This window comes from Microcaecilia unicolor, chromosome 6 (assembly GCF_901765095.1).
Source record: "Microcaecilia unicolor chromosome 6, aMicUni1.1, whole genome shotgun sequence".
In the NCBI taxonomy this organism is placed as follows: Eukaryota; Metazoa; Chordata; class Amphibia; order Gymnophiona; family Siphonopidae; genus Microcaecilia; species Microcaecilia unicolor.
Window position 1 is genome coordinate 308,710,963 of NC_044036.1, and position 27,725 is coordinate 308,738,687.

Consider the following 27,725-nt stretch of genomic DNA (forward strand, 5'->3'; position numbering starts at 1 on the left):
GGAGAGACTTGATATTTTTGTGTTTTGTTTCCTGTGGTAGTGAGTTATAGTGTGTAAAACAGGCCTGGCTTAAAACAATATACTGGAAAAAAAGAAGATCATTCTTTTATTATGATAGACAATGATAGCTTGTAATTGCACTGGTATTATTGTTTATTTTTCTTAAATAATTCCAAGAATAATCATTCTAATTGAAGGCTATCAGATGAACTGTATTAAAATCAGCATATGATCAAATGTTTAAAGCGTGTTCAAATAATTACATGGTAGTACTGAGTCAAATACATAAATAAATGCAAAGGAAGTTAAGAATATGCCCAAGCAGGGCACCAAGATTGGTTGTTTTTTTGTTTTGTTCTGTTTCTTCCTAGAAAGAGAGGTGTGGAAAATGGCCCTGCAGGACAGGGGCGTAGCCAGACTTCGGTGGGAGGGGGGGTCCAGAGCCCGAGGTGAGGGGGCACATTTTAGCCCTCCCCAGCGCCAATGACCCCTCCCCGCCATTGCCGACCCCCCCCCCTCGCACCACCAACCCGCTGTCGCCTACCTTTGTTGGCGGGGGACCCCAACTCCCGCCAGCCGAGGTCCTCTTCTTCCGACAAAAGGCTTCCTTCTGTTTCTGACGTCCTGCAAAGGCAGGCGACGGCGAGTTGGCGGCGGGAGGGGGGTCGAGAGGGTTGTCAGCAGGGGGGTCCAGGGCCAAATCTACGGGGGCCCAGGCCCCCCTGGCCCCATGTAGCTACGCCACTGCTGTAGGATAGAGATATAGGACTCAATTCTGTAAATGGCGCACAAATTAGGGCACTGATAAAAATAAGTGCTAACCCCGGGATTCTTTATAACAAGCCTTAATTTCCACCTGGAAATCAAAGCGTATTCTATAACAATGCACGTAGCTTAATTGGTTAACTAGCTAATCACTGCTGTTAATTGGATGTTAACAATTATGGGGCCCTTTTACTAAGGCGCTAACTGAGCGGTAATTGGCATTGTACGCGCGTAGATCATTATTGCCGGGTTAATGCATGAGACCTTACCACTAGGTCAATGGATGGCAGTAAGGGCTCAGGCCCAAAATGGACGCGTGCCAATTTTTATTTTGCCGCACGTCAATTTTCTGCCAAAAAAGGGCCTTTTTTTGCAGGTGCGCTGAAAAATGGACCTATGTGTGTGATTAATAATGCAAAAGAGTCTCTTTAATTCCCGGAGTGAAAAAACACGTTCTTCCACAGGCAAAAAAGAGACTCTTTTGCACTATAATAAAGTGGAGTTTTTTCTGACCTATGATGGTGTGTTGTGCTTAAGCCTTAAACTTGGTTGGCTTCAGTGGTTACACTGAGGTCATTTTTCTCCACTTTTTTGAGTGTGAAGGTGAAATAGGTTCTCACCCTGGGTAATCCCATATGTGCTGATTTTGTTTGATTTTCATATTTTGAAGATAATTTGCTCATTTGAACTCTATTCCTTGAATCCTGCCAGACCAGTCCAGACCAGTGGGATTTGCTCTCCTCCCAACAGGTAGAGACAAAGCAAATCTGCTCTTTTTCCCTATATATACTGCAGGAGTCCATTTTCTAAGCATGGATTTGCCTGTACCATGTTTAGAACATGGACTTTAATAAGGTATACAATCAAAAAAGAGTTTGGATTAGGACTGGCTGGACTCAGATACACTGCTTAGAAAAAATGTCTACTGAAAGATATTCAAATCAAATATGGCACGACTGAAATCTACTAGCAAATAAGCAATCAACTTGACTTAAAAGAAGTAGACGTAATGTTCACTCTTAAGAGAAGGGGGGGGGGGAAGTCTCATATTGACACGGTTATCTTGATCAGCACCCAATACATGGATGAATCCCTCTTGTGACCAGTATAATCATCGACAAAACCCCTCCACCTACCAAATGAATATTTATGTGAATATTTATAAATATTTTTGTTAAATGAATACTTATATAAGTTTTTAGAATTTATAATTTTTTTATTTTTGAAATTTTTTTGTATATTTATAACCATAAACTGAATGACAGGCAGTTAGCAGTTAGCTCTAAAGCTAAAAAAAAATGGAGTCACTTATCTGCAAGCTCATCAGACCCCAACAGGCACACGTTTTGCAAATGCTTTTTCAAGGGATCCGAGCTCATGCAGACATAGTGTTGACCCGCTGTGTGCTTCTGAACATATTAGGCACATTTTCGAAAGAGATGGACGGCCATCCTTCGACATAAATCGGAACTTGGACATCCATCTCTCAGAAACGTCCAAATCGGTATAATTGAAACCCAATTTTGGACGTCTCCCAACTGCAGTCCGTCGCAAGGACGTCCAAATCTCAGGGTGCGGGGGCATATTGGAGGAGTGGTGAAGGCGGGACATGGGCGTGTCTAAGACTTGGACTTCTTTGAGCCATAATGGAAAAAGGCAGAGACATCCATGTCTAACACTTGGATGTTTTCACCCGGACGTGTTTTTCTTACAAATAAGGCACAAAAAGGTGCCCCAAATGACCAGATGACCACTGGAGGGAATCAGGGATGACCTCCCGTTACTCCCCCAGTGGTCACTAACCCCCTCCCACCCTCAAATAACATCTTTTAAAATATTACGTGCCAGCCTCTATGACAGCCTCAGATGTCATACTCGGGTCCATGACAGCACATGCAGGTCCCTGGAGCAGTTTTAGTGGGTGCAGTGCACTTCAGGCAGGTGGACCCAGGCCCATACTCCCCCCCCCACCTGTTATATTTGTGGAGGAAACAGCGAGCCTTCCAAAACCCAACAGAAACCCTCTGTACCCACATATAGGTGCCCCCTTCACCCGTAAGGGCTATGGTAGTGGTGTACAGTTGGGGGTAGTGGGTTTTAGGGGAATTTTGGGGGGCTTAGCACACAAGATAAGGGAGCTATGTACCTAGGAGCATTTTATGAAGTCCACTGCAGTGCCCTCTAGGGTGCCCAATTGCAGTCCTGGCATGTCAGGGGGACCAGTGCACTAGAAATGCTGGCGTCTCCCATGTCCAAATGGCATGCATTTGGATGTTTTAGACATGGACGTCTTTGGTTTCGAAAATCGCCAAAAGTCAAAGACGTCCATCTCTAGGGATGTCCAAATCCAAGGACATCCTTGGTATTTTCGAAATGAAAGATGGACGTCCATCTTTTTCGAAAATACGCTTTTCCCCACCTCCGGATTTGGACTTTTACAAAGATGTCCAAATCCCAACTTGGACGTTTCTTTCGAAAATGCCCCTCTATGTCTACTTCTTTTGAGTCCTACCGAAAGATAATAAGCATACATGTAAATAAGTTCTAATAAATAAATAAATAAATAAGCAATAATAGTATTAACCTTGAAAAAGATTTCCTTCCAGCCCACAGTGTTGAAAGGATGTTGCTTGAGCACACAACCTTATTGGAGAAGGGAGGTACTGAGGTCAGCTGCCCCATCACTCTGAAGCAGTTTTGCTCAAGTCTTCTGATGCCACCCGAGTCCTTGACAAAGTCATGTGAGACGAAGCCCATAGTTGGGCATGTACGAAGGAGCAAGGGGCATCAGTAGAATGCTCAAAAAGCACTGCCTTCAAGGAATGTTTGTAAAAGTGCGGGACACGCAGAGCGCTTCAAGATAAATTAAAGCCATCAAGTTCTCTTTAATATTTGATCAATTTGCATCTATACTGATCACTTACTGTGGGACATTTATATTTGAACACTTAATACTACTTATGAGTTTGGTGTCAGTTTTGAAATGACCCAACGAAAGAAAACAAAACTCTAGTCACCTTTTAGGTGTCCTTTGGTGGATACTATGAGTGAATCTAAAAAAATTCTGAGGGCATTTCACAAACACATATATTGTTATTAATAAAGATCCTAGTCAGTTATATAATTATATACAAATTTAGCATCAGCTGTCCACACTGATTTATTACTGTGAGATTGAGTTGTTGAAGACTAGTGTTAATTGAGTTATCTTGTTTACTGGAGAAGAGGCCTTTTAAATAGAGCTGGAAATAAAGCCTGGGGAGGAGAATATGAGAATTCAAGTGTAATGAGTTCTACTTATTAGTACTACACGTATTTAACTTTGATGTCCATGCTTGCCAAAACATTTTTTTCCAGATAATACAAACTGCTGCTTGAAAGAGCTTCTCAAATTCAGGTCAGGGACTATAGGGTGGGGCAGAGAGCACTAGAGTAATTACTGTGCCTCAGTTGCTCCCAATGTGTCATAAAATTATTTCTCGGTGTCATCACTAGGAAGTAGCTGTTGTTATTTCTGCAGCACTTTACAGACAGTCCCTGCTCCTTGGAGCAGACAAATCTAGTCAAGGGTGTAGGATAGTTATAAATGAGTGACCTGAATCATTATGAGGAAGAGCTTTGAACTATCATAATGATCTGAACTGAACACGATGGAACATAACCGAGCTTTGTTACCAGTGCTGAACTGCTTGTGTCCCTATCTGAGCTGGATTTAAGAGACCTGTCAGCATAGAAGGTAAGAGTTTTGTCTTTCATATTCTTTGGGGCTTAGCTTTACCTGTATTTCCTATAGTTCCCTTATATCTGCAGTCTACCAAACCACTTGAATCAATGACCTACCCTGATGTCATACAAAACAGAAATCGATATTTGTTGATATTAAATTTAGAAGCCAGTTTTACTGGATGCTAAATTCATTGTTTCAACAGGATTCCTAATGACAATTGGCCTGAAATGCAGAAATAACAGTCTGGAGTTCAGCTTGGATCTCCCACAGCGTTCTTTGCAAGGTCTTTCAGAAGGTTCCTAGACATAGTTGAGGAATTTGCCGATTTATAAAGAGTTTCAGATAGATTAAATGGATTATCAGGAACTGAAAATATTGGTAGCTCCGAGTCCAGCAGACCACAAAGTATGGGATAAAAATCTGGCGATGTCCTGCATTTTGACTGCCGCTCACTCTATTTGCATAATTTGCCAAACCTCCCACCACCACCAAGCCTCAACTGTGAGCACATACTGTTCTTTCTAATGAGCTGGTACCACCAAGCTAGCTGCTAAGAAGAGAATATTAGGAAGCTTTTTTTATTCATAACAGCTTATAACTGGGATCTGTTGCATAACCTAACAGCATGAAGGTATCATTAAGGAGAATCTGTACTGCTGTGATTCTCCTTTTAGCTCTTGGATATCTACATATATAGTAACAGTAGATGACGGCAGAGAAAGACCTGTACGGTTCATCCAGTCTGCCCAACAAGATAAACTTGTTTTACATGGTATGCGATACTTTGTATGTATACCTGAGTTTGATTTGTCCTTGCTGTTCTCAGGGCAGTGGTGTAGCCACAGGTGGGCCTGGGTGGGCCGGGGCCCACCCACTTAGGGCTCAGGCCCACCCAACAGTAGCACACGTTTAGTGAAGACTTCTTCCAGAGGGTAACAAACATGTTACTCTTCCGGCACCTGCGTATGTTCAGTTTTCAGCGCATGCCTGCTGCAGACTGCCAAGGTGGAAAGAAGCGTTTTCCCACCAGCTGAGATATTTTTGGATGGTGGTTGGGGGGGGGGGGAATAACAATTGGTGCCCACCCACTTCTTCCCTAGGCCCACCCAAAATCTGTTGTCTGGCTACACCCCTGTCTCAGGGCACAGACCGTAGAAGTAGAAGTCTGCCCAGCACAGTTCTTTGTTCTAAACGTTCTGAAGCTAATGTCGAAGCCCCTTAAAATTTACACTCCAGCCCATCCATATCTATTCAGTCACGATCAGGGCACAGACCATAGAAGTCCGCCCTGCACCGGTTTTACTCTCCAAATACTGGCATTGCCACCCAATCTCCGCTAAGATTCCATAGATCCATTCCTTCTAAACAGGATTCCTTTGTGTTTATCCCACGCTTGATTGAATTCCATTACCGTTTTCATCTCCACCACCTCCCGCGGGAGGGCATTCCACGTATCCACCACCCACTCCATGAAAAAATACTTCCCGACATTACTCCTGAGTCTGCCCCCCTGCAACCTCAATTCAAGTCCTCTAGTTCTACCACCTTCCCGTCTCCAGAAAAGGTTTGTTTGTGGATTAATACCTTTCAAATATTTGAACTTCTGTATCATGTCACCCCTGTTTCTCATTTTCTCCAGTTTCCCTAAAATACTTTAAGTTTTAGACAGGACCACTGCATATGTTTGAAATATCCTATTTCTGCACACCTTCTCCAATGATATGGTAGTTAATAGATGTAAACCTTATGGTCTGAAGTAAATTGCACTTACTTAAAACTGTCACAACTTGCAAAATTAATTGTAAGCAAAAACAATAAAAAGAAAAAAGAAACAAATCTGGGTATTCATTAGAATACTGGAGAGAAGGGTTGCCATAATAGGCTTTATGAAGAATGCTTCTTTTGATTCTACCGACAACAATGCTCTGTTGGGATCAATTGAAATTCTGGGATATTCATCATATATACGGATGAAAAGTGGTTACCACTGAAAACCCATCTCTCCTGGCTTCCTTTTATCATATTTTAAATGAGTATTTTCCTGGTGTTTAAGTTATGTAATTCTAATAGTACACACTGGAATATTCTTGATATCCCGGACGAGAACGGATAGACTAACAGGCTTATTTTCAAAAGAGAAGGGCGCCCATCTTTCAACACAAATCGGGAGATGGGCATCCTTCTCCCAGGGTCGCCCAAATCGGCATAATCGAAAGGCAATTTTGGGCGTCATCAGCTGCTTTCCGTCGCGGGGATGACCAAAGTTCACGGGGGGCGTGTCAGAAGCATAGCAAAGGCGGGACTGGGGCATGCCTAACACATGGGCGTCCTCAACCGATAATGGAAAAAAAAGGGCGTCCCTGAGGAGCACTTGGGTGACTTTACTTGGTCCATTTTTTTTTTACTACCAAGCCTCAAAAAGGTGCCCGAACTGACCAGATGACCACCGAAGGGAATTGGGGATGACCTCCCCTTATTCCCCCAGTGGTCACCAACCTCCTCCCACCGTTAAAAAAAACTTTTTAAATACTTTTTGCCAGTCTCTATGCCAGCCTCAAATGTCATATCCAGCTCCATGACAGCAGTATGCAGGTCCCTGGAGCAGTTTTAGTGGATGCAGTGCACTTCAGGCAGGCGGACCCAGGCCCACCCCCCCTACCTGTTACACTTGTGGTGGTAAATGTGAGCCCTTCAAAACCCACAACAAACCCACTGTACCCACATGTAGGTGCCCCCCTTCACCCCTTAGGGCTATGGTAGTGGTGTACAGTTGTGGGGAGTGGGTTTTGGCGGGCTCAGCACACAAGGTAAGGGAGCTATGCACCTGGGAGCAATTTGTGAAGTTCACTGCAGTGCCCCCTAGGGTGACCGGTTGGTGTCCTGGCATGTCAGGGGTACCAGTGCACTACGAATGCTGGCTCCTCCCACAACCAAATGGCTTGGATTTGGTCATTTCTGAGATGGGCATCCTTGGTTTCCATTATGGCCGAAAATCGGGGACGACCATCTCTAAGGACGACCATCTCTAAGGTTGATCTAAATTTTGCGATTTGGACGTCCCCGACCGTATTATCGAAACGAACGATGGACGCCCATCTTGTTTTGATAATACGGGTTTCCCCGCCCCTTCACCGGGACATCCTGCGAGAATGTCCTCAGGAAAACTTGGGCACCCCTTTCGATTATGCCCCTGTAAGCCTTAGTAGAAATTCAAAAAATTACAGTAAATCTGTGACTATAAAGCATTAAGAGTGACCTAAACGTGAAAGGTTTTCTAACTCTGTGTGGAGCTGCTCCGTCTTCCAGGCCCCTGGGATCTTACAGCTCTAAAGGCTGAATGCATCTTTGAGTTTCAAGTTTATTTACATCTTGATGAACTGCCCATAAGCGAGCCATCTGAGCAGTTTACACTATAGTAATAAAATACTAAGATAAAAACAAGAAGGGAACTATAATTATTAATAGAAAAAGAATAGACAAAGTACTAAGGACCTGTTTTACTAAGCCATGCTACAGATTCTCGGTGCTGTAAATGAGAGGAAGCCCATTCAATTCCTATGGGCTTCCTCTCGTTTGCCTCACGGGAATCGCTAGCACAACTTTGTAAAAGAAGTCCTAAAAGAATAAAGCAAGACAAAGGTGGCAAGAAGGTGGTAACTGATGTCCTGTTCCTTGCAGGGGCAAAAGCAGGCAAAAAAAAAAAACCACACCAGTTTTATAGTCTATGTTTTACAATGATGACTTCACATTTCTATGGCTAGTCCATTCATTTATTCTGTCTTGTTACAAAAGTACATAAGTGTTGCCATACTGGGACAGACCGAAGGTCTATCAAGCCCAGCATCCTGTTTCCAACAGTGGCCAATCCAGGTCACAATTACCTGGCAAGATCCCAAAACAGTACAATACATTTTATGCTGCTTATCCCAGAATAAAGCAATGGATTTTCCCAAATCCATTTTAATAATGGCGTATGGCCTTTTCTTTTAGGAAACTTTTTTAAACTCCTCTAAGCTAACTGCTTTTACTACGTTCTCCGGCAACAAATTCCAGAGTTTAATTACACGTTGAGTGAAGAAATATTTTCTCAGATTCATTTTAAATTTACTACTTTGTAGATTCATTGCTTGCTCCCTAGTCCTATTATTTTTGGAAAGAGTAAACATCCACCTGTTCCACTCCACTCAGTATTTTATATTCCTCAGTCATCTTTTCTCCAAACTGAAGAGCCCAAGTTGTTTCAGCCTTTCCTCTTAGGGAAGTTGCCCCATCCCCGTTATCATTTCCGTCGCCCTTCTCTGTACCTTTTCTAATTCCACTATATCTTTTTTGAGATGCGGTGACTAGAATTGCACACAGTATTCAAGGGTCGCATCATGGAGCCATACAAAGGCATTATAACATCCTTGTTTTTATTTTCCATTCCTTTCCTAATAATACCTTACATTCTATTTGCTTTCTTTGCTGCCACAGCACACTGAGCACAGGGTTTCAAAGTATCGTCAGTGATGACTCCTAGATCCTTTTCCTGGTCAGTGACTCCTAACGAGGAACCTTGCATGACGTAGCTATAGTTCGGGTTCCTCTTTCCCACATGCATCACTTTGCACTTGCTCACATTAAACATCGTCTGCCCTTTGGATGCCCAGTTCAATAGCTAAACAAAAAGCAACACTGTATTTTTGAGCCATGCATTCGGAGGATATGCGTAATTGGAATGCTTCTGTGCCGACCATCATCACAATCCCATGCAGGCAAGACGGGATGCATAGGAGAGATAACATAGCAACAATAACAGATGCATGCAAATTTTATTCTAAGATAAAGCACAGGAAATAAAATATACTGCAACAAAAAAAAGAAACAGCTGGAAATCAGGAACAGGCAAGTGGAGATAGTATGACTATGGCTAGAAGTTGCTGCTTTAGGGACCCTTTTACTAAGCTGTGGTAGTGCTACCTCGTGGGCAGTGGCGTAGCTAGGTGGGGCACCAGGGGACCGGCTGCTCCCCCAAACAGAGTTCTGCCGGCGCCTATTTTTTTCTCATCAGGTTTCATTGAAAATGTGCGCCGGCGGAAGTCCACTCTCGCGCCGCTTTCGCTCCCCCCCGCGCCGTCAACCTGGCTCCGCTTCTGCTTGTGGGTAGCACGAGTCAAATTGACCCTACCGCTGGTGTAGCACAGGCAACTGGCAGTAGTCCTGAAGTTGGTGTGCGCAGTTTCCTGTGGTAGAAAATAATTTTCTATTTTCTACCGTGGGGGGCATTCCCGGTGGTAATTGACAGCTTGGCCAAATTGCTGTGCGCTGCCTGATTACCGCATGAATAGCGTGTGAGCCAGGGGTGTAGCCAGACTTCGGCGGGACGGGGGTCCGGAGTCTGAGGTGAGGGGGCACATTATAGCCCCCCCCCCGTGCTACTGACCCCCCCCCCCCCCGCCATTTTTGATCTCCCCCAGTGGCAACCCTTTCGACCCCTCTTCCCGCCGCCGCCAACCCTCCAACCGCTGCCATCGGGTACCTTTGCTGGCGGGGGTCCCCAACCCCTGCCAGCCGAAGTCCTCTTCTCCAGCTCGGCCGCGTTGCTGATCTGCAAGGGCAGGCTTCTGTTTCTGTGAGTCTGACGTCCTATGTGCAGGACGTCGGACTCACAGAAACAGAAGCCTGCCCTTGCAGATCAGCAACGCGGCCACGCAGTCTTCTGTTTCTGTGAGTCTGACAAGGCCAGGTTTCTGTTTCTGTGAGTCTGACATCCTGCATGTACGTGCAGGACGTCAGACTCGCAGAAACAGAAGCCTGCCCTTGCAGATCAACAATGCAGCTGTGCCGGAGAAGAGGACTTCGACTGGCGGGGGTTGGGGACCTCCGCCAGCAAAGGTACCCGACGGTGGCGGTGGCAGGGAAGGGTTGGCAGCGGGAGGGGGGTCGAAGGGGTTGGTGGCAGGGGGGCCAGGGCCAAATCTACGGGGGCCCATGCCCCCATGGCCCCACATAGCTACGCCCCTGGTGTGAGCCCTTATCACCAAGTAAATAGGCGGCAGTAAGGGCACAGGCAGTAAATAGCCATGCGCTACTTTTAATATCAGCGCACAACCATTTACTGCCCCATTAAAAAAAGACCCAGCTGCGGTAAAAAATGGTCCAGCGCATGCCAATTTCACGCATCCAAACTAGCGCAGGGTTGCTTTTATTGATTTGAAATAAAGACCTTGTTTAAGAAAACACTACTCGTGAGAGGACTCTTTTGGATCCACTGTCTGTGTGGTAAGGCTAGCTAATCCTTAAAGTATTATAATTCAACTTTAAAGCATTGTAATTTTTTTTTAAACCTAACAAAAGAGGCAAAGAAAACTACACCAACTATTCAACAAAAAAGGTTGTATTAAATAATGTATTTAAAACAATCTTAAGTATATGAGAGAGCAACAATATATTACAGTTTTATTAACATTTTAGTAAAATAAGCCAGATGTTTTCATAAGCAGACCTCATAGACCTACCAACTAGAAACACAACAAGATCATCACGCATACCTACATCTCCACTACCCAAGCTGCAAAGAACTCAAATACAAATCAACTTATGCATCCAGCTTTTCCTACATAAACACACAGCTATGGAATGCGTTACCTAATGCCGTGAAAACAATGTATGACCACCTAAACTTCAGGAAATCATTAAAAACTTGCCTGTTCAAAAAACCATACAGTACCGATCCAACTTAAATGCCTGCACCCTGCAACACAACGAAACCAAAGCTCATACTGGACATAACTAAACTCTTCTTCCCTATGACCCCTAATGGGTCTGTTACACATGAACTTTATTCTCCCACTATATCACTTTGTATTTGTTCATACCGGAATTGGCGATCACCTCTACAGTACTATGTAAGCCACATTGAGCCTGCAAATAGGTGGGAAAATGTGGGATACAAATGTAACAAATAAATCTATATAAATAAATTGCACCTCCAACGTTCTGAAGTTGACTCCGTGTGAAGCCCTGAAGCCCTGTAGTGTTCGTAGGCTCTCAGCAGCAGTCCTAGAGCCGCCCTCAGCCCCCCCCCCCCCCCCCCCCGCACACATGATTCGCACCTCCAACATTCTGAAGCTGCCTCTGTCCGAGTGAAGCTCTGAAGCCCTGAAGCCCTGTAGTGTTTGTAGCCTCTCAGCACCAGTCTTAGAGCCACCCTCAGCCCCGCCCCCTCACAATACGTCACTTGCTGCACAGCCCTGCTTCACGCCACACAGCCACTCACACCACCCCTCTCACTCCCGCTACAGACAACCCACCAGCACTGAATGAAAGTCAGCAACAAATAACCTGCCACGCCCCCCCGGTCACCGCTGCTACCGCTCACCCCTCCACCCCCCCAAGGTCACCAGCGCTCCCCCTCCACCCCCCCCCAGGGTTGCCACCATTCCCCCCTCCACCCCCCCGCGGTCCCCACACCTCCAAAGTTCTGAAGCCCAGAAAGTAAAGCCGCCCTCGCCGGCAACGCCATGCCTCCCAGTTCGCCACCACCGTTGCTCCCCCCTCCACCACCCGCCAAGGTCGCCACCGCTCCCCCTTCCACCCCCAGGGTCCCCACCATTTTCCCCCTCCACCCCCCCCAGGTCACCGCACCTCCAACGTTCTGAAGCCAACAAAGTGAAGCCGCCCTCGCCGCAACGCCACGCCCCCCCCCAGGAACCCCTCCACCCCCTCTCAGGACCCCCTCCCACTCTCTGGTCTCAGCACCCCCTGTCTGGTCTCAGCACTCCCTCCCAATGTGTCCCCTCTTTCTTAATGCAGCCTCTCATCGCAGACAGCCATCAGGCATTGGCTGTCGGCTGTGCAGCCGGTCCTCTCGCCTCTCACGTCACTGCCCCTGGAGCAGACCCCGGAGGACCGCAGCGACATGAGAGGTGAGAGGACCGGCTGCATAGCCGACAGCCAATGCTGTCGATTTAACAAAACAACATCATCATCATTATTCTATGATTTACTTACTGTGTTTGATTATATGGAAGATTATTTTGGAAAATGTATTATATCTTACATAATTGCTTCTTTTCACAGTGTTGAGAGGACTCAACAGTTGACTGGGCAGCAGGAATAATGCCTGATGAGGAAGATAGCAAAGGCAGTTCCTTGAAAGAATGCCCTGTGTGTTACGAAAGGCTTCACAGTATCGGAATAGCAGAGAGAAAATTAAAGTGCGGGCATGTTTTTTGCCACGACTGTCTGGTGAAATATCTGTTGACAAACAACGAAGAGGGTCCCATCAAAAAGAGCATTGTTTGCCCACTCTGTAGGTATGTGACGTTCCTCAGTAAGAAGGGTCCTTCGCCTAACAGTGCTGTAAAAAATGACCAGACTTTGGAAGTACCTCTTTCACCCACATTTCCACCAGCAGTGGGCGCCGGCAACATTTTGGTTATCCCCAACTCTGGCGTGCTACCAAGTGAAAGCATCGATACACAGCTTGACATTGCTGTCGATCATTCCTTTTGTTCTCTGGACTCTGCAATTACACAAAACAATTTTGTTGGTGGATCGCAAATCTTTGTTATCAGTGATCAAGGAACGCACACGGACAATGAGGAAACCGTCAGCTCGGCTACAACTCAGTCAAGACAAAGACAACGTTGCCGGTTCCCTATGTTATTCCTGGTTTTACTGATACTCCTTTTTGTTGCCATTTTATGTATAGTACTTCCATGGGTTCTACTTGTGAAAAAAGATACATGACGACACGTCCATTTGATGGCCATGGTAATACACCTGGATTCATAGCAACAAAACTGTGCTAGAATATTCTTGAATGCTCACAAATATTTGTGAATAAGATTACAGGGCCACCCAGAGACAGAGCCAGGCCTGGAGCAGGATCACCGCTGCCCCCTGGGCCCCCCCCCACTCAGGACGCAGTGCCCCTGCCGCAACTCCACATTCCTTGGCTGGCGGGAGTCCCCAAGCCCCACCAGCAGCAGCTTTCCTCCAGCGTTGTTCTCCGTAGCATTGCCTGCTCTGCTCAGTGCTTCCCCTCATGTCACGCAAGCTCAATTTCATCAGAACCGAGCATGTGTGACGTGAGGGGAAACTCAAGAAGGGCGGCCAATGCGGCGGAGATAGTGGCGTTCCTAGGGTGGCTGACACCCGGGGCAGATCGCTGATGCGCCACCCCCCCCCCCCCGGGTGCAGCCCAACCCCCCCCCCCGGCGAAAGGTCAGACACCTGCCCCCGGCGAAAGGACACCCCGCGGGTGTATTTTTACCTGCTGGGGGAGGTGCCGCGCGCCTGTTGGCTTCGCTCGTTCCCTGCTCCCTCTGCCCCGGAACAGGAAGTAACCTGTTCCAGGGCAGAGAGAGCAGGTAACGAGCATTGCTGACAGACGCGCAGCATCCTCCCAGCGGCGTGCACCCGGGGCGAACCGCCCCCACTGCCCCCCCCTTGATACGCCACTGAGTGGAGAACAGAATTGGAGGAAGGCTTCTGCTGGAGGGGCTTGGGGACCCCCACCAGCCGAACCAGGGGCCCCAAATCCAATTTGGAATCCTGTCTACTGCTCCCCGGCGCCGGGGTCTGTCTTTCTCCTGCTCCTGTCGGGATCCGGGCGACTGTGTTAATGCGATCGCCCGGGTCCCGTCAGGAGCAGGAGAGAGAAAAAAACTGGCACCAGGCCCCTCTTGTAAGCCGGGCCTGGGAGAATCTTGCACCCCCCCCACCCCCCCACCGGCAGCCCTGTAAGATTAAATCTAAGTATTCTCAAATGACATAATACTACTTTGTGTGATAAAAATGAAAAGTGAAAAACATTTGGAGGGTTTTTTAGTTAACAAGGCAAAAGATTAAGTACAGGTCAGAAATCATAAGCAGCACAATTCAAGTGTGTACGCAGCACAAATAAAAACATTGCTTTGTAACAAAAAAGATGTTTAATGTTTTGAAATTCTGAATAGATAATTTAAAGCTTCATCAGAAAAGATGGTTATGAAAATAAACAATTAAACATTTAAGAGAGCTTTTACTAAAGTTTTTGCACTTAGCGCATCTTAACAGCAAATATTAAGGGGCCCTTTTACTAACCTTCTTTAGACACTAATGCACGCCTAACGCAGCTTAAAATGGCGTACCACAGGATGCGCTCAAGCGTCGTGTGGTAACTGCCAAATGTGCACATGCATAAAAATGTTTTGGAGGGGCGCATCAGGGGGCAGAGAGTAACCATTCCTGCGCTAAATAGTACATCTACGTTAGTGAGCGCTAACTGATTAGCACAGGAATACCGTGTGAGTACTTAGGGGGTCTTTTGCTAAGCCACAGTAGCGTTTTTAGCTTATGGTAGAAATCAGCTGGCATCTCGACGTTTACCACCAGCTGATTTCTACCATGAGCTAAAAACGCTACCGCGGCTTAGTAAACCACCCCCTTACTGCCTACAAAATGGGTGGAGGTAAGTGCTCATGTGATCATTTTTCAAAATGGCTGCATGCTAATGGCAATATTAGCACATGGCCATTAACACACAGACACACACACAAAAAAAAGGAAAAATCAGCAATTTTATGGCTGAGGTAAAAATGGACTTAGCGTGCAGGGAAAGACTTGCGTAAGGCTGTGTACTAATTGTTGGTGGCATGTTCAGCATGTCCTTAGCAATTACTGCACCGAAAGGTTCATTAGCACGCATACGCTTTTGTCAACTTGCGCAAAGGTACTTACCACCTCCTATTTAGTGGTCCCGCGCTAACAGCAAGAATTACTGTAAGTACTACACACCAACTGTAATATGAAGCCCCACCCATTCTCCGTCTACTCCCTGACCCTTATGATAACATGCTGTTAATGCATGAATGTACATGCGCTCACTAGCATGACATGGCGTAAACAGCTGGCACGCTTGCTCAGTAGCTGTTAGCTCACACAAATTCATATGTTATGCACCTTAGTAAAAGGGTCCCTTAACTGGCATAAACTCATGATATTCATAACATAAAACAAAGGTTTTGTGCCCAGATGGTCACCATAAGCTGCACAGCATACCTTTTGCTCATGGGAGCACATTCCTAGAAACTAGTCCACACCCTTAATTATTGTTTGATGAATAGAGAAAAACTGATGTCTTGTATGGGATAGGCCAGTCCCGAAGGCATAATCAACAAGCACAGAAAAGAGAATTAAAACTGAAGCGCTGATCCCTGATAGTAATTTTTAGAAACAAACAATTTTGAAGGACATTTTGAAATATTATAAAAGAGAACATTTGAGCCTTAATTCATAAGGTACCAGAGCTTAGAAGAAATTTCTGGCAGAATGATGTTCATTGAGTTGGATAATTAAAAATAAGCACGCTCTATATTTAAAAGTATTCAACTCAGAGGCTACGCATCTCTTAGGAAAATTAAGTCTCCCCCCCATATAAATGGATTCTCACTTTATATTAGCTTTGTTGCAATATGTATGAAGGTCATTATCATTTTCCCAGTAAGCAGAGTCACTTTCCTGATATCACCAATATCTAGAATTGAGCAGAAAAAGTATTTTGAGCATATTTGTCTGTAATGTCCAGTTCAACCAAAGAGCTAAACCTGCTTGCTCACTTTTCACTCACTACCCTGTTATTCAAGTATACATCAAAAATATTCCAATTGGTAGCAACAGAGCAACAAGAGCAATGAAAAAATATAAACATTTCTTTTATTATGGACATTTTTTAAAATTTATTTATTAATTTTATTTATTATGCTTCATTATTAACTACCATTTTGAAAAATGCTGTATCAGCTAGGGAAGCGTCTTATGTATGTAACAATTTAACCAAGGGTCTCATCTACACTTTGTCAGGGATTAAAAGCAGAACGCCAGCAGAGTGGTTCATGGAAGGTGGGTTTTCAGAAGGCTGAATAAATGGTCAATAACTATCCTGGTAGACTGATAGACATTACTGTGGTCTTCTTCTGAGCAAGCAGATAATAATAGTAATAATAATAATAATAATCATGGGCATGATATTCAGCAGGTGGTGATCAGTAGTTTGCTGACCACCACTGGTTCTGCCTCATTTGCACGACGGTAAGCTGTTTGTTGTTTATGCATATATTTAGATTGTAAGCTCTTTTGAGCAGGGACTGTCTCCCTATGTCAGGTGTTCAGCGCTGCGTGCGTCTGGTAGCACTATACAAATGCTAATAATAGTAATATATATTAGGCACTGTTTATACCAGCTTACATTATCTGTAATTAGATGGCACTGTGCCCTTGAACGACAAATCCCTGTAATCCTGTAGTTCCCTATGATGGGCCCTTTCAGAGCACATGTGCAGTTCCCTGTGTCTTCTGGGACTCTTTCTATTGGCTTGCCTTGTTCTCTGTGCATGCTGGGCAAGTTGCCCCTCCCCTTCCCCTCAGATCTGTAAGAGTTAGTCTGCAGCATTCTCCTTTGTGAACTGAAACTGCCTAAGCTGTATTTTGCTGTATGACCCTCTTGAAGCTACTGTGATGTTATAAATATTTCATCAGTATAAAAGAAAAAAAACAACATCTCTACTCTGCGCATTGTTGAATTACTCCCAGTTTCTCTCTTGCATGGAGAGAGAGAGCTGGTAGAGAACAGACTCCCAGTTTGTAAGGCAAAAACCTTTGTCCAACACATCTGAACTACAGGTTATTTTTCCTTGGGTGATTACTGCGTTAAAGAAGATTTTGGTTCAAGAGTTCTGAGTCTTCTCATAGTGATATTCTATACTCTGGTTTAAGCTGCATGCCAGTCACACCAAGTGAAAGGGCAGAACACCGATGTTAAATCTGGAAATTCAATGCCAGGCCATGTCCGTGCACTGGCATTGAATTTCTGGATTTCCAGAGCTGGCTAACATAGCCAGTTAAATGCGATATTCAGTGCTTAACCGGCTGCAGGTTACCACTTAAAGACAGAACTGACTTTTATACAGTCCTATTTATGAATATCAGCACTTAACCAGCCAAGGGCCGACTCCAGCCCTGGAACACTTCTGTAACAGTTGGCGCTAACCAATTATTTTTAGCAGCACTAACCGGTTAAATGCCACTGAAAATTAGCTGTTTGTGGCTGGTTCAATTGCTTTGAATATCGACCCCAATGATGATAATTAGCAACCAGAGCAAGCTAAGATGTTGTTAACGCCTACTAACACATGAAGGAGCCAGCATCATTTACAAAAATCACATCAATACATAGTCCTCATCTCCGCCTGCAAACTCAACAGAACTCTGCCCTATGGATTCCAGCCATATGCACTCATAAATGCCTTAATATCAATGGCATGCGGTGAGGTGACAGGATGTTGCGCACTAAGGGGCCCTTTCATTAAAGGGTTGGTGTGCGGCTTTGGACTGGCCGTGCACCAATCCAGAACTACTGCCGGGCTACCGCAGGAGCCCGGTGGTACTTCCCACACCCAGCGTGTACTATTTCTGGCGCTACAAACATATTTTCTAGTTTTGTAGCGCCAGTGCTTACTCGGCAGTAACTGGGCAGCGCCATGCACTGTCCAGTTACCACCAGGTTAGCGTGCAAGCCCATACCACCACCTCAATGGATGATGGTAAGTGCTCCCCTTTGAAATGGCCACGCGGCAAGTGTTCACTTACCGTATGGACATTTCCCTGAAAAAGACAGCCTTTTACTCACTGCGGTAAAAGGGGGCCTCAGCACATGTCAAAAACACAGGCCCCCTTTTAATGCAGCTTAGTAAAAGGACTCCTAAGTGCAAAATCTATAATGACAATTAGATGAATGATTACTGTAATCAGGGCTTTTTTTGAGGGTGTACTTGGGGGTACTGAGTACCAGCACCTTTTCCATTGTCTGCTAAAATTGACCCATGGTCCCTAAGTTTTAATGAAAGAGCTCAGGCTCTACACACCAGTTCTGCCTTGTTATAGATTCTGTGACTGGTTGCAGGGAGCCTGGCTATTGTGGGGTGGGTCCCTCAGTGATCACCCCATCCCTGAAGGATGGTCTGGCATTTGAGTACCGGCACCTTTTTTGCTAGAAAAAATGCACTGACTGTAATACAGGGTGAGGAAAGAAAAGTAACCCCCTGGAGTTTTTCTGCTGTTTTCTCAGCAACCACTTGGAATTTCAATGTGAAATTTTACAACTTCATTTGTTGTTTCTATCTACATTTATGTGCCAAGTAGAATGAGATTATCTTTATACACAGGAAAGTTACAGACTTTTTAGTGTGACCATCCAGCAATTTTTTGCGCATTCAAAAATGTTTGCACTGTAAAACTACTATTTGAAAAAAAAAAAGGAGGTACCAGCTTGCTGTTACTGATGTCACAGTGATTTAGACTTTTGTAAATAATACTTTTTATTTGAATAATTTGCATTTGATAATATGATAATTTACAGATAATTTCTTTAAGAGCATTTCGGATCGCACGCCCCCGTTCCACCTTCGGTACACTGCCGACACGCCCCCTTGAACTTTGGCCGTCCCTGCGACGGAAAGCAGTTGAGGCCAGCCAAAATCGGCTTTAGATTATGCCGATTTGGCTGGCCCTGAGAGAAAGCCGCCCATCTTCTGATTTGTGTCAGAAGATGGGCGCCCGTCTCTTTCGAAAATTAGCTGGATAGTAACATAGTAGATGACAGCAGAGAAAGACCTGTACGGTCCATCCAGTCTGCCCAACAAGATAAACTCATATATGCTACTTTATATTATACCTGACCTTGATTTGCATCTGCCATTTTCAGAGCACAGACCCTAGAAGTCTGCCCAGCACTAGCCCTGCCTCCCAACCACTAGCCCCGCCTCCCACCACTGGCTCTGCCACCCAATTTCCGCTGAGCTTCTGAGGATCCATTCCTTCTGAACAGGATTCCTTTATGTTTATCCCACGCATTTTTGAACTCCATTACCTTTTTCATCTCCACCACCTCCTGCAGGAGGGCATTCCAAGTATCCATCACTCTCTCCGTGAAAAAATACTTCCTGACATTTTTCTTGAGTCTGCCTGCCACCCTTCAATCTCATTTCATGTCCTCTAGTTCTACCGCCTTCCCATCTACGGAAAAGGTTTGTTTGCGGATTAATACCTTTCAAATATTTGAACGTTTGTATCATATCACCCCTGTTTCTCCTTTCCTCCAGGGTATACATGTTCAGGTCAGCAAGTCTCTCCTCATATGTCTTGTAACGCAAATCCCATACCATTTTTGTAGCTTTTCTTTGCAACGCTTCAATTCTTTTTACATCCTTAGCAAGATACGGCCTCAAAAACTGAACACAATACTCCAGGTGGGGCCTCACCAACGTCTTATACAGGGCCATCAACACCTCCTTTCTTCTGCTGGTCACACCTTTCTCTATACAGCCTAGCAACCTTCTAGCTACGGCCACTGCCTTGTCACACTGTTTTGTCGCCTTCAGATCCTCAGATACTCTATCACCCCAAGATCCCTCTCTCCGTCTATATATATCAGACTCTCACCACCTAACACATACGTCTCCCGTGGATTTCTACTCCCTAAGTGCATCACTTTGCATTTCTTCGCATTGAATTTTAATTGCCAAACCTTAGTCCATTCTTCTAGCTTCTGCAGATCCTTTTTCATGTTTTCCACTCCCTCCCAGGAGTGGAAAACATGCTTCCTTTTTCCCACTGCAGCTGAAACGGAAGGTGGTCCAGGTGAACATTTTAAGAGCAGGTGAGAGGCTAGTTCATCATCAGAACACTTAACACTGTGATACTGTTCAAAGGAGCCATGTTTTTGATCAACTGAACAAATCAGGGATGAGAAGCTGACCACAAAAACATAAAGTTTGACCTTTCCAGACACTGAATGAACCTTAAGGGATAATTCAACACAATGGCTAATTTTGTGTACTTTTATTATGACTGTATTAGAAAATAGTATTTGAATTTCCTCCCTGTTTGCCTCTTCATGTGGAAAATTGATTTTTTTCAATAATGTAAGAAAACTGCAGCTCTTCAACATTTTCATAAGCAGATTTCCTATTATTATTGGTCGCCAGCACTTCCAAACATTCCAGCCAATTAAAAATTAATGGAGCTTATTCCAAAATAACGTACCCCTCCCCCTTTTCTGTGACAAAGCAAAAATAAACCAGTATCTAATGAATTAGAGGACTAAACAGACGCGCAGGGTCAGAGGAACACCTTGTACCTCGCCTTCTGCAGCTCTATACACTACAGCCGGTTGCATGGCTGAAGCTGAACACCAGAGGGAGCTCACGTACCTCCCTGCTCCCCTTTCGCCGGTCTCGCTCTTGCGGTAGTGGGTAATTTATTAGTAGAGAGAGGAAGGGAAAACGTTAGTGGCTGCAGCGGATAGTGTATCGATGACCCGGAGCTCCCGGTGCCGTGTCTCGAAGGAGATCGACGACGATGCTTCTTGGCCTTCGCCCGACGCATGTCATCGAGACTCCTCGGCACCGGAGAGGAGGACGTGGAATCCACACGTCTCCTCGGGGCCGGGTCCGACGCAGGACGGTCCCGGGGGGCCTGCACAGCAGGAGGCGCCGAGGCGGGTGGAGACCCACTCGATGCATCACTGCTCCCAGCGTGCATGGGTCTAATGGCAGCCTGTCCCCTGTCTCCCGGTGCCGACGCCTCCTTCGACGTCGACCTCGACGACGCCGGCCTCGAAGACATCATCCTCGACGGCACCGACTTCATCGGCACCGACTTGCCCGGCGCCGATTTGGAGGGCGCCGACGCCGAAGCACCGGGCCCAAAAATCTTTTCTCTCTGGGCATCTCGAGAGAGCAGTGTCCGCTTCTTCATGGCGAGACACAACTTACAACTCTCCGAGCGGTGGTCCGGCCCAAGGCACTGAATACACCACGAGTGTGTATCAGTGCCAGAGATGGCCCGATGGCAGCGGGCACAAGGCTTGAAGCCGCTGGGCGTCTTCGTTGACATCTCGGGAAAAATTGTCCCTGCCAAATCAAAAGACGCGATTGTGTCTAAAAAAAAATGACACAGAAAAACAAAAGAAAAAGACGGGAAAAAATACCCGACCGAGCGATTTAAATAAAATCGCAGACTAAAATAAAGGAAACTTAATAAACGAAAACAATCTAAGATAACAAAAAAAGGATACTTCGCTTTTTTCTTCTTTCTTCACCTCCGGGCACAGGAGGAACACGAAGACGAGAACGTCGAGCTCCGTGTCACCTCAGACGCGGAGAAGAAAAAACTGAGGAATGTGCCCGCGCGGCGGGCGGGAAAGTGGACGCGCGCATGCGCACTGCATCCGCCCGCGCGACGGGGGACATTTTAGACTTTGTCATGGACTTTGCTGGAAAGTCCTCCGGGCCGACGTGACGTCACCCATCAGTGAGAATATTGGCCTGCTTGTCTTTGGAGAATTTATTAGTAGAGAGAGGAAGGGAAAACGTTAGTGGCTGCAGCGGATAGTGTATTTTACCAGTCGGGGAAAGAAAGAGAAAAGGTTAACGGCTGCGGGGGAGGGATTCAGTACATTCCCCTCAGATTGTTTGGTCTCGGGCCGGCCGCCCTTGATCGATTTTGTCTCGTTTTACCGGAGGGGACCAGAACTGGAGAAGGGGGAGGAGCTGTAGGCAGCAGAAGCTTGAAAGGTTGCTGATAGAAAAGCACAAATTCAAACATGGCTAACTTTCAGTAGGCAAGCAGAGTGGCGCAGCGGAAGCGTGCTGGGCCCATAACCCAGAGGTCGATGGATCGAAACCATCCTCTGCTAAGCTTTTTTTTTTTTTTTTTTAAATATATATATATAAATAGAGAGGGGGAAGAGAGTCGATTTGTTTCTTATAGCCAATCTTCCTTTTTATTTTTGGTTTGTTTTTTTTTTTAAATTAAGTTTTACAGAATTTTAACTGGTAACTTATTCGATTCACAGTTATGAAGTCATATGAGGTATTTTTTTGTTCTGTTACTTTGCTGATAAATTTTGTGAGCACAGGTGTTCTCTTATTCTTTACAGGTAATGATATATTGTTTCCAGGTGCATTATTTTGAAGACCTCCAACAATATGTTATGCTCTTTTATTGCTTTCCATTTACTCTCTAATGTAGAATTTTGCTTACTCTGTATCTCCCTCATTCTGTAATATGTTTAAGTGTATCCAGCCTGTTAATCATTACCAGACACAGCCACCATACCTGAGGGACAATACCAGCACTGCCGCCTAGCCCACACATCTTGGGAGAACAACCCAGACCCATACTGCTCCCATGGCCACACCTCCTTTGGGTAGTGTATCTTGGTTTTTGTGTGCATAATTTTATACAATAGATCGCAGTGAGATTGCACGCAACTCCCAATCAAGGCCAATTAATTCCTAATAATTGATAGTGTACAATTATTGGTGTCAATTGACTTGTTAAGCAATTAAGATGTGCATGCATCTCAGAATTGTGCGCAAATTTCTGCGCACATCTTTCAGAGCCATAGGTATATGTGTAAGTTATGTCACTTGATGCAAAAGCCATTCTGAAGCACAACAGAGTTCCTAGTGTTCTGATATTCTGTGCTTAATGCTTATTAAACTACAAAATGATTATTGCATTCGAATTGGATATTTTCCTGCCAAGCAAGAAATACTAAAACTATTATATTATATTATATTATATTATATTATATTATATTATATTATATTATATTAGAAAGCTTTATAAAGTCTTCTTTCATGAATGACAGATGTCTATAGATCGTACTTTTTTTTTCTTAAGTGGTTCCATGGTGTAATGGTTAGCACTCTGGACTCTGAATCCAGCGATCCGAGTTCAAATCTCGGTGGAACCTGTACATTTTATTTATTCTGTTTTTAAAATGCTGAAACACTTATTAAATTTAAAAACAAAACAGATATTTAAAACTGATAAAGAAATGCCAGGCACAGCATGTGGACTATTAATTTGATTGCTATGTGCCTGAAGGAGGGTTATTTGTATTATCAGTTGGCCCCTATGTACTTGATCATGTTGAAGTCACAGGAAAAATAAGGGACTTCCCTTAATAGACGTATCTTTCTTTTAATGTTTGTTAGTTTAATAAAAATGTTTGACACCCATCTAAGGATCCTAGTTTTCTCCAAAATCATTTACCAGCACATTTTCAATGCAAGTTTAAAATTCAAAAGATAATTACTAGGATGTCAAGAAAAGCAGCCTTACCTAACCTACTCATGTTTGGACAAGCTCCTGGAAGAAAAGTCCATAGTCTGCTATTGAGATGTGTTTATGTTTACTAAAAACACGTGTACTGTAAAATTACCAATAAAAGAGGATCTAAGTGGTTTACAATAAAATAAAATCAATACATAAAATAAGACAGACTAGGATTGATAGCATGGTATGTTGCTACTATTTGGGTTTATAACAGGTACTTGTGACCTGGATTGACCACAGAAACAGGATACTGGGCTGGATGGACTATTGGTCTGACCCAGTATGTCTGGTCTTATGTTCCTGTTTGACAACCTAAAGATCATCTGATTTAGCCATTTCCTGGACCTGTTCTCTCTCTCTCTCAATCTCTCTCTCTCTCTCAGCTTTTTTCCGGCTTGCCATATTCTTTCACCAAAAAATAAGTAAGGTTCTACTGAGATTTGAACTCAGATCGCTGGATTCAGAGTCCAGAGTGCTAACCATTACACCATAGAACCTCTCTGCAAAATCTCAAATTCGAATGTTTATATTATGGTCACTGAATTAAAGCTCAGTAGGTTTTTATGATGTAATAATGCTTAATACTTCAGACTATCAATCAAATAAAGTCATCACAATCCATCAAGAAAACAGCATGCCAGAAGTATACTAGGTACTACAAACCAAAAAATACAGGCAACATAAGACTGCACACCACACCAATACATGAAATAAAATAGCCAACCTTCAGTATCATCAATATGTATAGCCAAAGAACTTGTGCTCATACTGCATCAATTTTCATTATTGCATTTAAACAATGATTAAATAATCTGTAATCAAATATTTAGATTTAAATGGTGACAGATTTTGTTTTACCTTATCTAAGAATTATTCTTCAAAAACAACATACACTGTATTATGTATTTACGTTTATACTATCCTCCAAAATTGTTCAAGCCTCTAACATAACCTATGTGTCATGACTAAATTTATTAGGAATGCAAGTAGCAGATGGATCAAAGTTGTTATTGGATTCCATGTGGGCTGAAAATTTAAAACATCAGACAAAATTATGTTTGCTTTATGTAAGAGAAAAATCTGAATATACAAACCTAAAATTCTGTTTTTGTGAAATGGAGAAACCATACATAGTATAAGGGTAATGTAGTAGATAACCACTGATTAAGATCTATAAGGTTAAGTCTGCCCAACATGTGGATGTTTCCAGTATACCCACGTGTGTGTATAAAATGGAAAGTAAATTACAGTTATTAGAATATGGAATGTGTTGTAATCATATATTACACTTGAGAAAAACAACATTATTTATTCTTCAACAACTGTTGGAATAGAAACAAAAACAGCTGAATAAAGCAAAAAGTTCTGTCAGCAGAGTGGCGCAGCGGAAGCGTGCTGGGCCCATAACCCAGAGGTCGATGGATCGAAACCATCCTCTGCTAGACCATTACTTTTGATTTTGATAGTTTCTTTTTTAACTAAGATATTTAAAAGCTGTCAAATATTTTAATAGCTTCTTTTACTAGATGTCCTACGCTTTATCTTCATAACTGCAAACAATAAAATTGCATGGTGTATTTTGTTTTTGTTATAGTATGTTTAAACATTTTGCACCCAAGATTTTTCTTCTAAGGGCATCTGGTTAATCTTTTAAAACAACACTTTATTTACTTGTTGCTTTATTATTAAATCCTTCAATCCAACCTCTCAGATATTTTTTTTGTTCTGGTTATATTTATTCTTTTCCTTTAGCAATTATGCCTTTTTCGTAAAGGACTTTTCTTTCAGCACTCACTCAGGATTCTTTCTTCAGTTGTGGAAATTAAACTTTTGGCATTGTTGGCGCAAGAAAGAATTTTATTTCAAACAGTCATTTTAAGTTGCTTAAATGTCATATTGGTATTTGTTTTAAGCTGTTAAAATAATCAGACACGGCACACGAACGATTCGTTTCTACTTAAGAAACCCACAGACTTAAAACTGGCTTATAAGCTGCTTTGAAAGAAGTTCAAGTAACGAAATATCATGTAAAGCTAGGTGATAGAAAATGTTGAATATGCAGAGTAAGTGAACAGTAGCTGAGGACTAGGTTTAATTTTAATATAGACATATTATACAAAATATTGTATTTTCAGTTACAATTACATATGTGGCCTATAGAGGGTGTATTATAGTACAATGGAGCACACCGGCTTTCAGATGGTTCCATGGTGTAATGGTTAGCACTCTGGACTTTGAATCCAGCGATCCGAGTTCAAATCTCGGTGGAACCTCATCAAATGTTTTTACATTTTCTTTCTTTAGAAAATTATAGATTTCATGTTCATTTCGATGTTTCATATAAAACTATATGTTTAAGAGATCTTTGCTGTACTCTATCTCATACAATAGATTTCTGTTGTACTCCATGAGATACAAGCTTTCTTTCTATGGAAAATTAAAAAATTTCATATTCATTTCGTTAGTTATTTCATATAAAGCAATATAGCCAAGTTATTAGTGATCACTATTAGGTCTGACACATATCTACCACCAGGCAATCAAGCTTCTTTGTTATTTATTTGTTGCTAGGTTGGTACTTAATTTTTTTATGTATGTTAGAAATGTTTAATAGTAGTAGTAGTAGTATGTTGAAAGTGTTGCTAATTCCACGTTGACTGAGTCCATGCTGACTATGCTTTTTAAAATTATTTAACATAGAATTGTAATAAAAATGATTTTAAGTGCTCTGTGGGAGTCTTCAGACCTCCTTTACAAGAAAAGGTGGCTATATATTCCTTACTGGGTGGTGGGCATATCTGCACTGCTGCGGGTGCTGACGTAAGAATGTAGCAGGAAAGGGCAAAGTTGTTTTTCTATTACAATCCTTTCTAATAAAAACCTCTTCTCAGATATTATGGACCTTACACACTGTTTTCAAATGAATCATTAACATACTTTCTGTTTATTCCACCTAGTTAAAAGGTAGGTGGCAAACGCCCCCTTTCCCCTTGTGCAGCATGAGGGTTCAAAGCAAGAAAAACTACAGGTGGGAGTAAAACCTAATAGTATAGAGGGCTTCAGAAAATCGCCTGAAACAATAAAGAAGGTGGTTTTAAAGGAGATAATATTTAGCCCACCAAGGAAAATTGTAAGGTGTTTAAAAATAGCTGTCCCAGCAAAATGAAGGAGTTAGAAAATAGGTGCAGAGTTGTAGACACAAAGACGCAATTATCTTCTTCCAAATATTTCCACAATAGATTTTAGGTAAAAACATTTGATGTGTTAAGAGGAGAGGTTCCACCGAGATTTGAACTCGGATCGCTGGATTCAGAGTCCAGAGTGCTAACCATTACACCATGGAACCTATCTGCTCTAATACTTGTTGCAAGAAAATTTATGACAGCTAAATCATTCCAAGTTAGTTTTGAACTTTCAAACCTGAGAATGTTTTTATTGTTTTTATGTAGTTACTGATTTATATTCTTATAAATACACAAAGAACTGCAGATTTCTTCTAGACCATAAGGACACTGTAGGCTTAGTTCTGCTTCTATGCACTTTCACATAAACTGTCCCATATGCCGAGATTGGATGGCAGAGCCCGTGGTGGGAGGCGGGGCTGCTGGTTGGGAGGCGGGGCTAGTGCTGGGCAGACTTGTCTGTGCCCTGAAAATGGCAGATACAAATCAAGGTAAGGTATACACAAAAAGTAGCACATATGAGTTTATCTTGTTGGGCAGACTGGATGGACCATGCAGGTCTTTTTCTGCCATCATCTACTATGTTACTATGTTAGATCACAGCAGTGGCGTAGCTACATGGGGCCTGAGGGGGCCTGGGCCCCCGTAGATTTGGCCCTGGCCTCCTGGTGATGATCCCCTTGAACCCCCTCCCACCACCAACCCTCCCCCGCCGCCGTCACCGCCCGCCCCTGCATTAGATACCTCGTTTGCTGCAGCCGAAGAGAGTCTTCTTTAGTTCAGCGCCGGAGTAGCGTCTTCGTTCAAGGAAGTTCCTGCTGTGATCAGCTGTTTCTGACGCCTTACGTAAGGCAAACAGCTGATCACAGCAGGAACTTCCTTGAACGAAGGCGCTACTC

At 43.7% G+C, this 27,725-nt stretch overlaps 1 protein-coding gene and 6 non-coding genes across 7 annotated transcripts; 5 read left to right on the plus strand and 2 right to left on the minus strand.

Annotated features, from left to right (window-relative positions):
• The first annotated feature begins 4,323 nt into the window (after window positions 1–4,323).
• Window positions 4,324–13,546, plus strand: RNF222 (ring finger protein 222). Its single transcript, XM_030208118.1, has 2 exons — window positions 4,324–4,501; window positions 12,554–13,546. Exon 2 carries the CDS (start codon window positions 12,593–12,595, stop codon window positions 13,223–13,225), a length of 633 nt encoding a protein of 210 aa, XP_030063978.1. The 5' UTR covers window positions 4,324–4,501; window positions 12,554–12,592; the 3' UTR covers window positions 13,226–13,546.
• Window positions 13,547–22,142: 8,596 nt separating this feature from the next.
• Window positions 22,143–22,214, plus strand: TRNAM-CAU. The gene has a single exon. It is a non-coding gene; the product is annotated as a tRNA-Met (tRNA).
• Window positions 22,215–23,207: 993 nt separating this feature from the next.
• On the plus strand, window positions 23,208–23,279 carry TRNAQ-CUG. The gene has a single exon. It is a non-coding gene; the product is annotated as a tRNA-Gln (tRNA).
• Window positions 23,280–24,069: 790 nt separating this feature from the next.
• On the minus strand, window positions 24,070–24,141 carry TRNAQ-CUG. Its single transcript has one exon. It is a non-coding gene; the product is annotated as a tRNA-Gln (tRNA).
• An 873-nt stretch (window positions 24,142–25,014) lies between these two features.
• On the plus strand, window positions 25,015–25,086 carry TRNAM-CAU. The gene has a single exon. It is a non-coding gene; the product is annotated as a tRNA-Met (tRNA).
• A 759-nt stretch (window positions 25,087–25,845) lies between these two features.
• TRNAQ-UUG lies at window positions 25,846–25,917 on the plus strand. Its single transcript has one exon. It is a non-coding gene; the product is annotated as a tRNA-Gln (tRNA).
• A 1,001-nt stretch (window positions 25,918–26,918) lies between these two features.
• Window positions 26,919–26,990, minus strand: TRNAQ-CUG. Its single transcript has one exon. It is a non-coding gene; the product is annotated as a tRNA-Gln (tRNA).
• Between the last annotated feature and the right edge of the window lie 735 nt (window positions 26,991–27,725).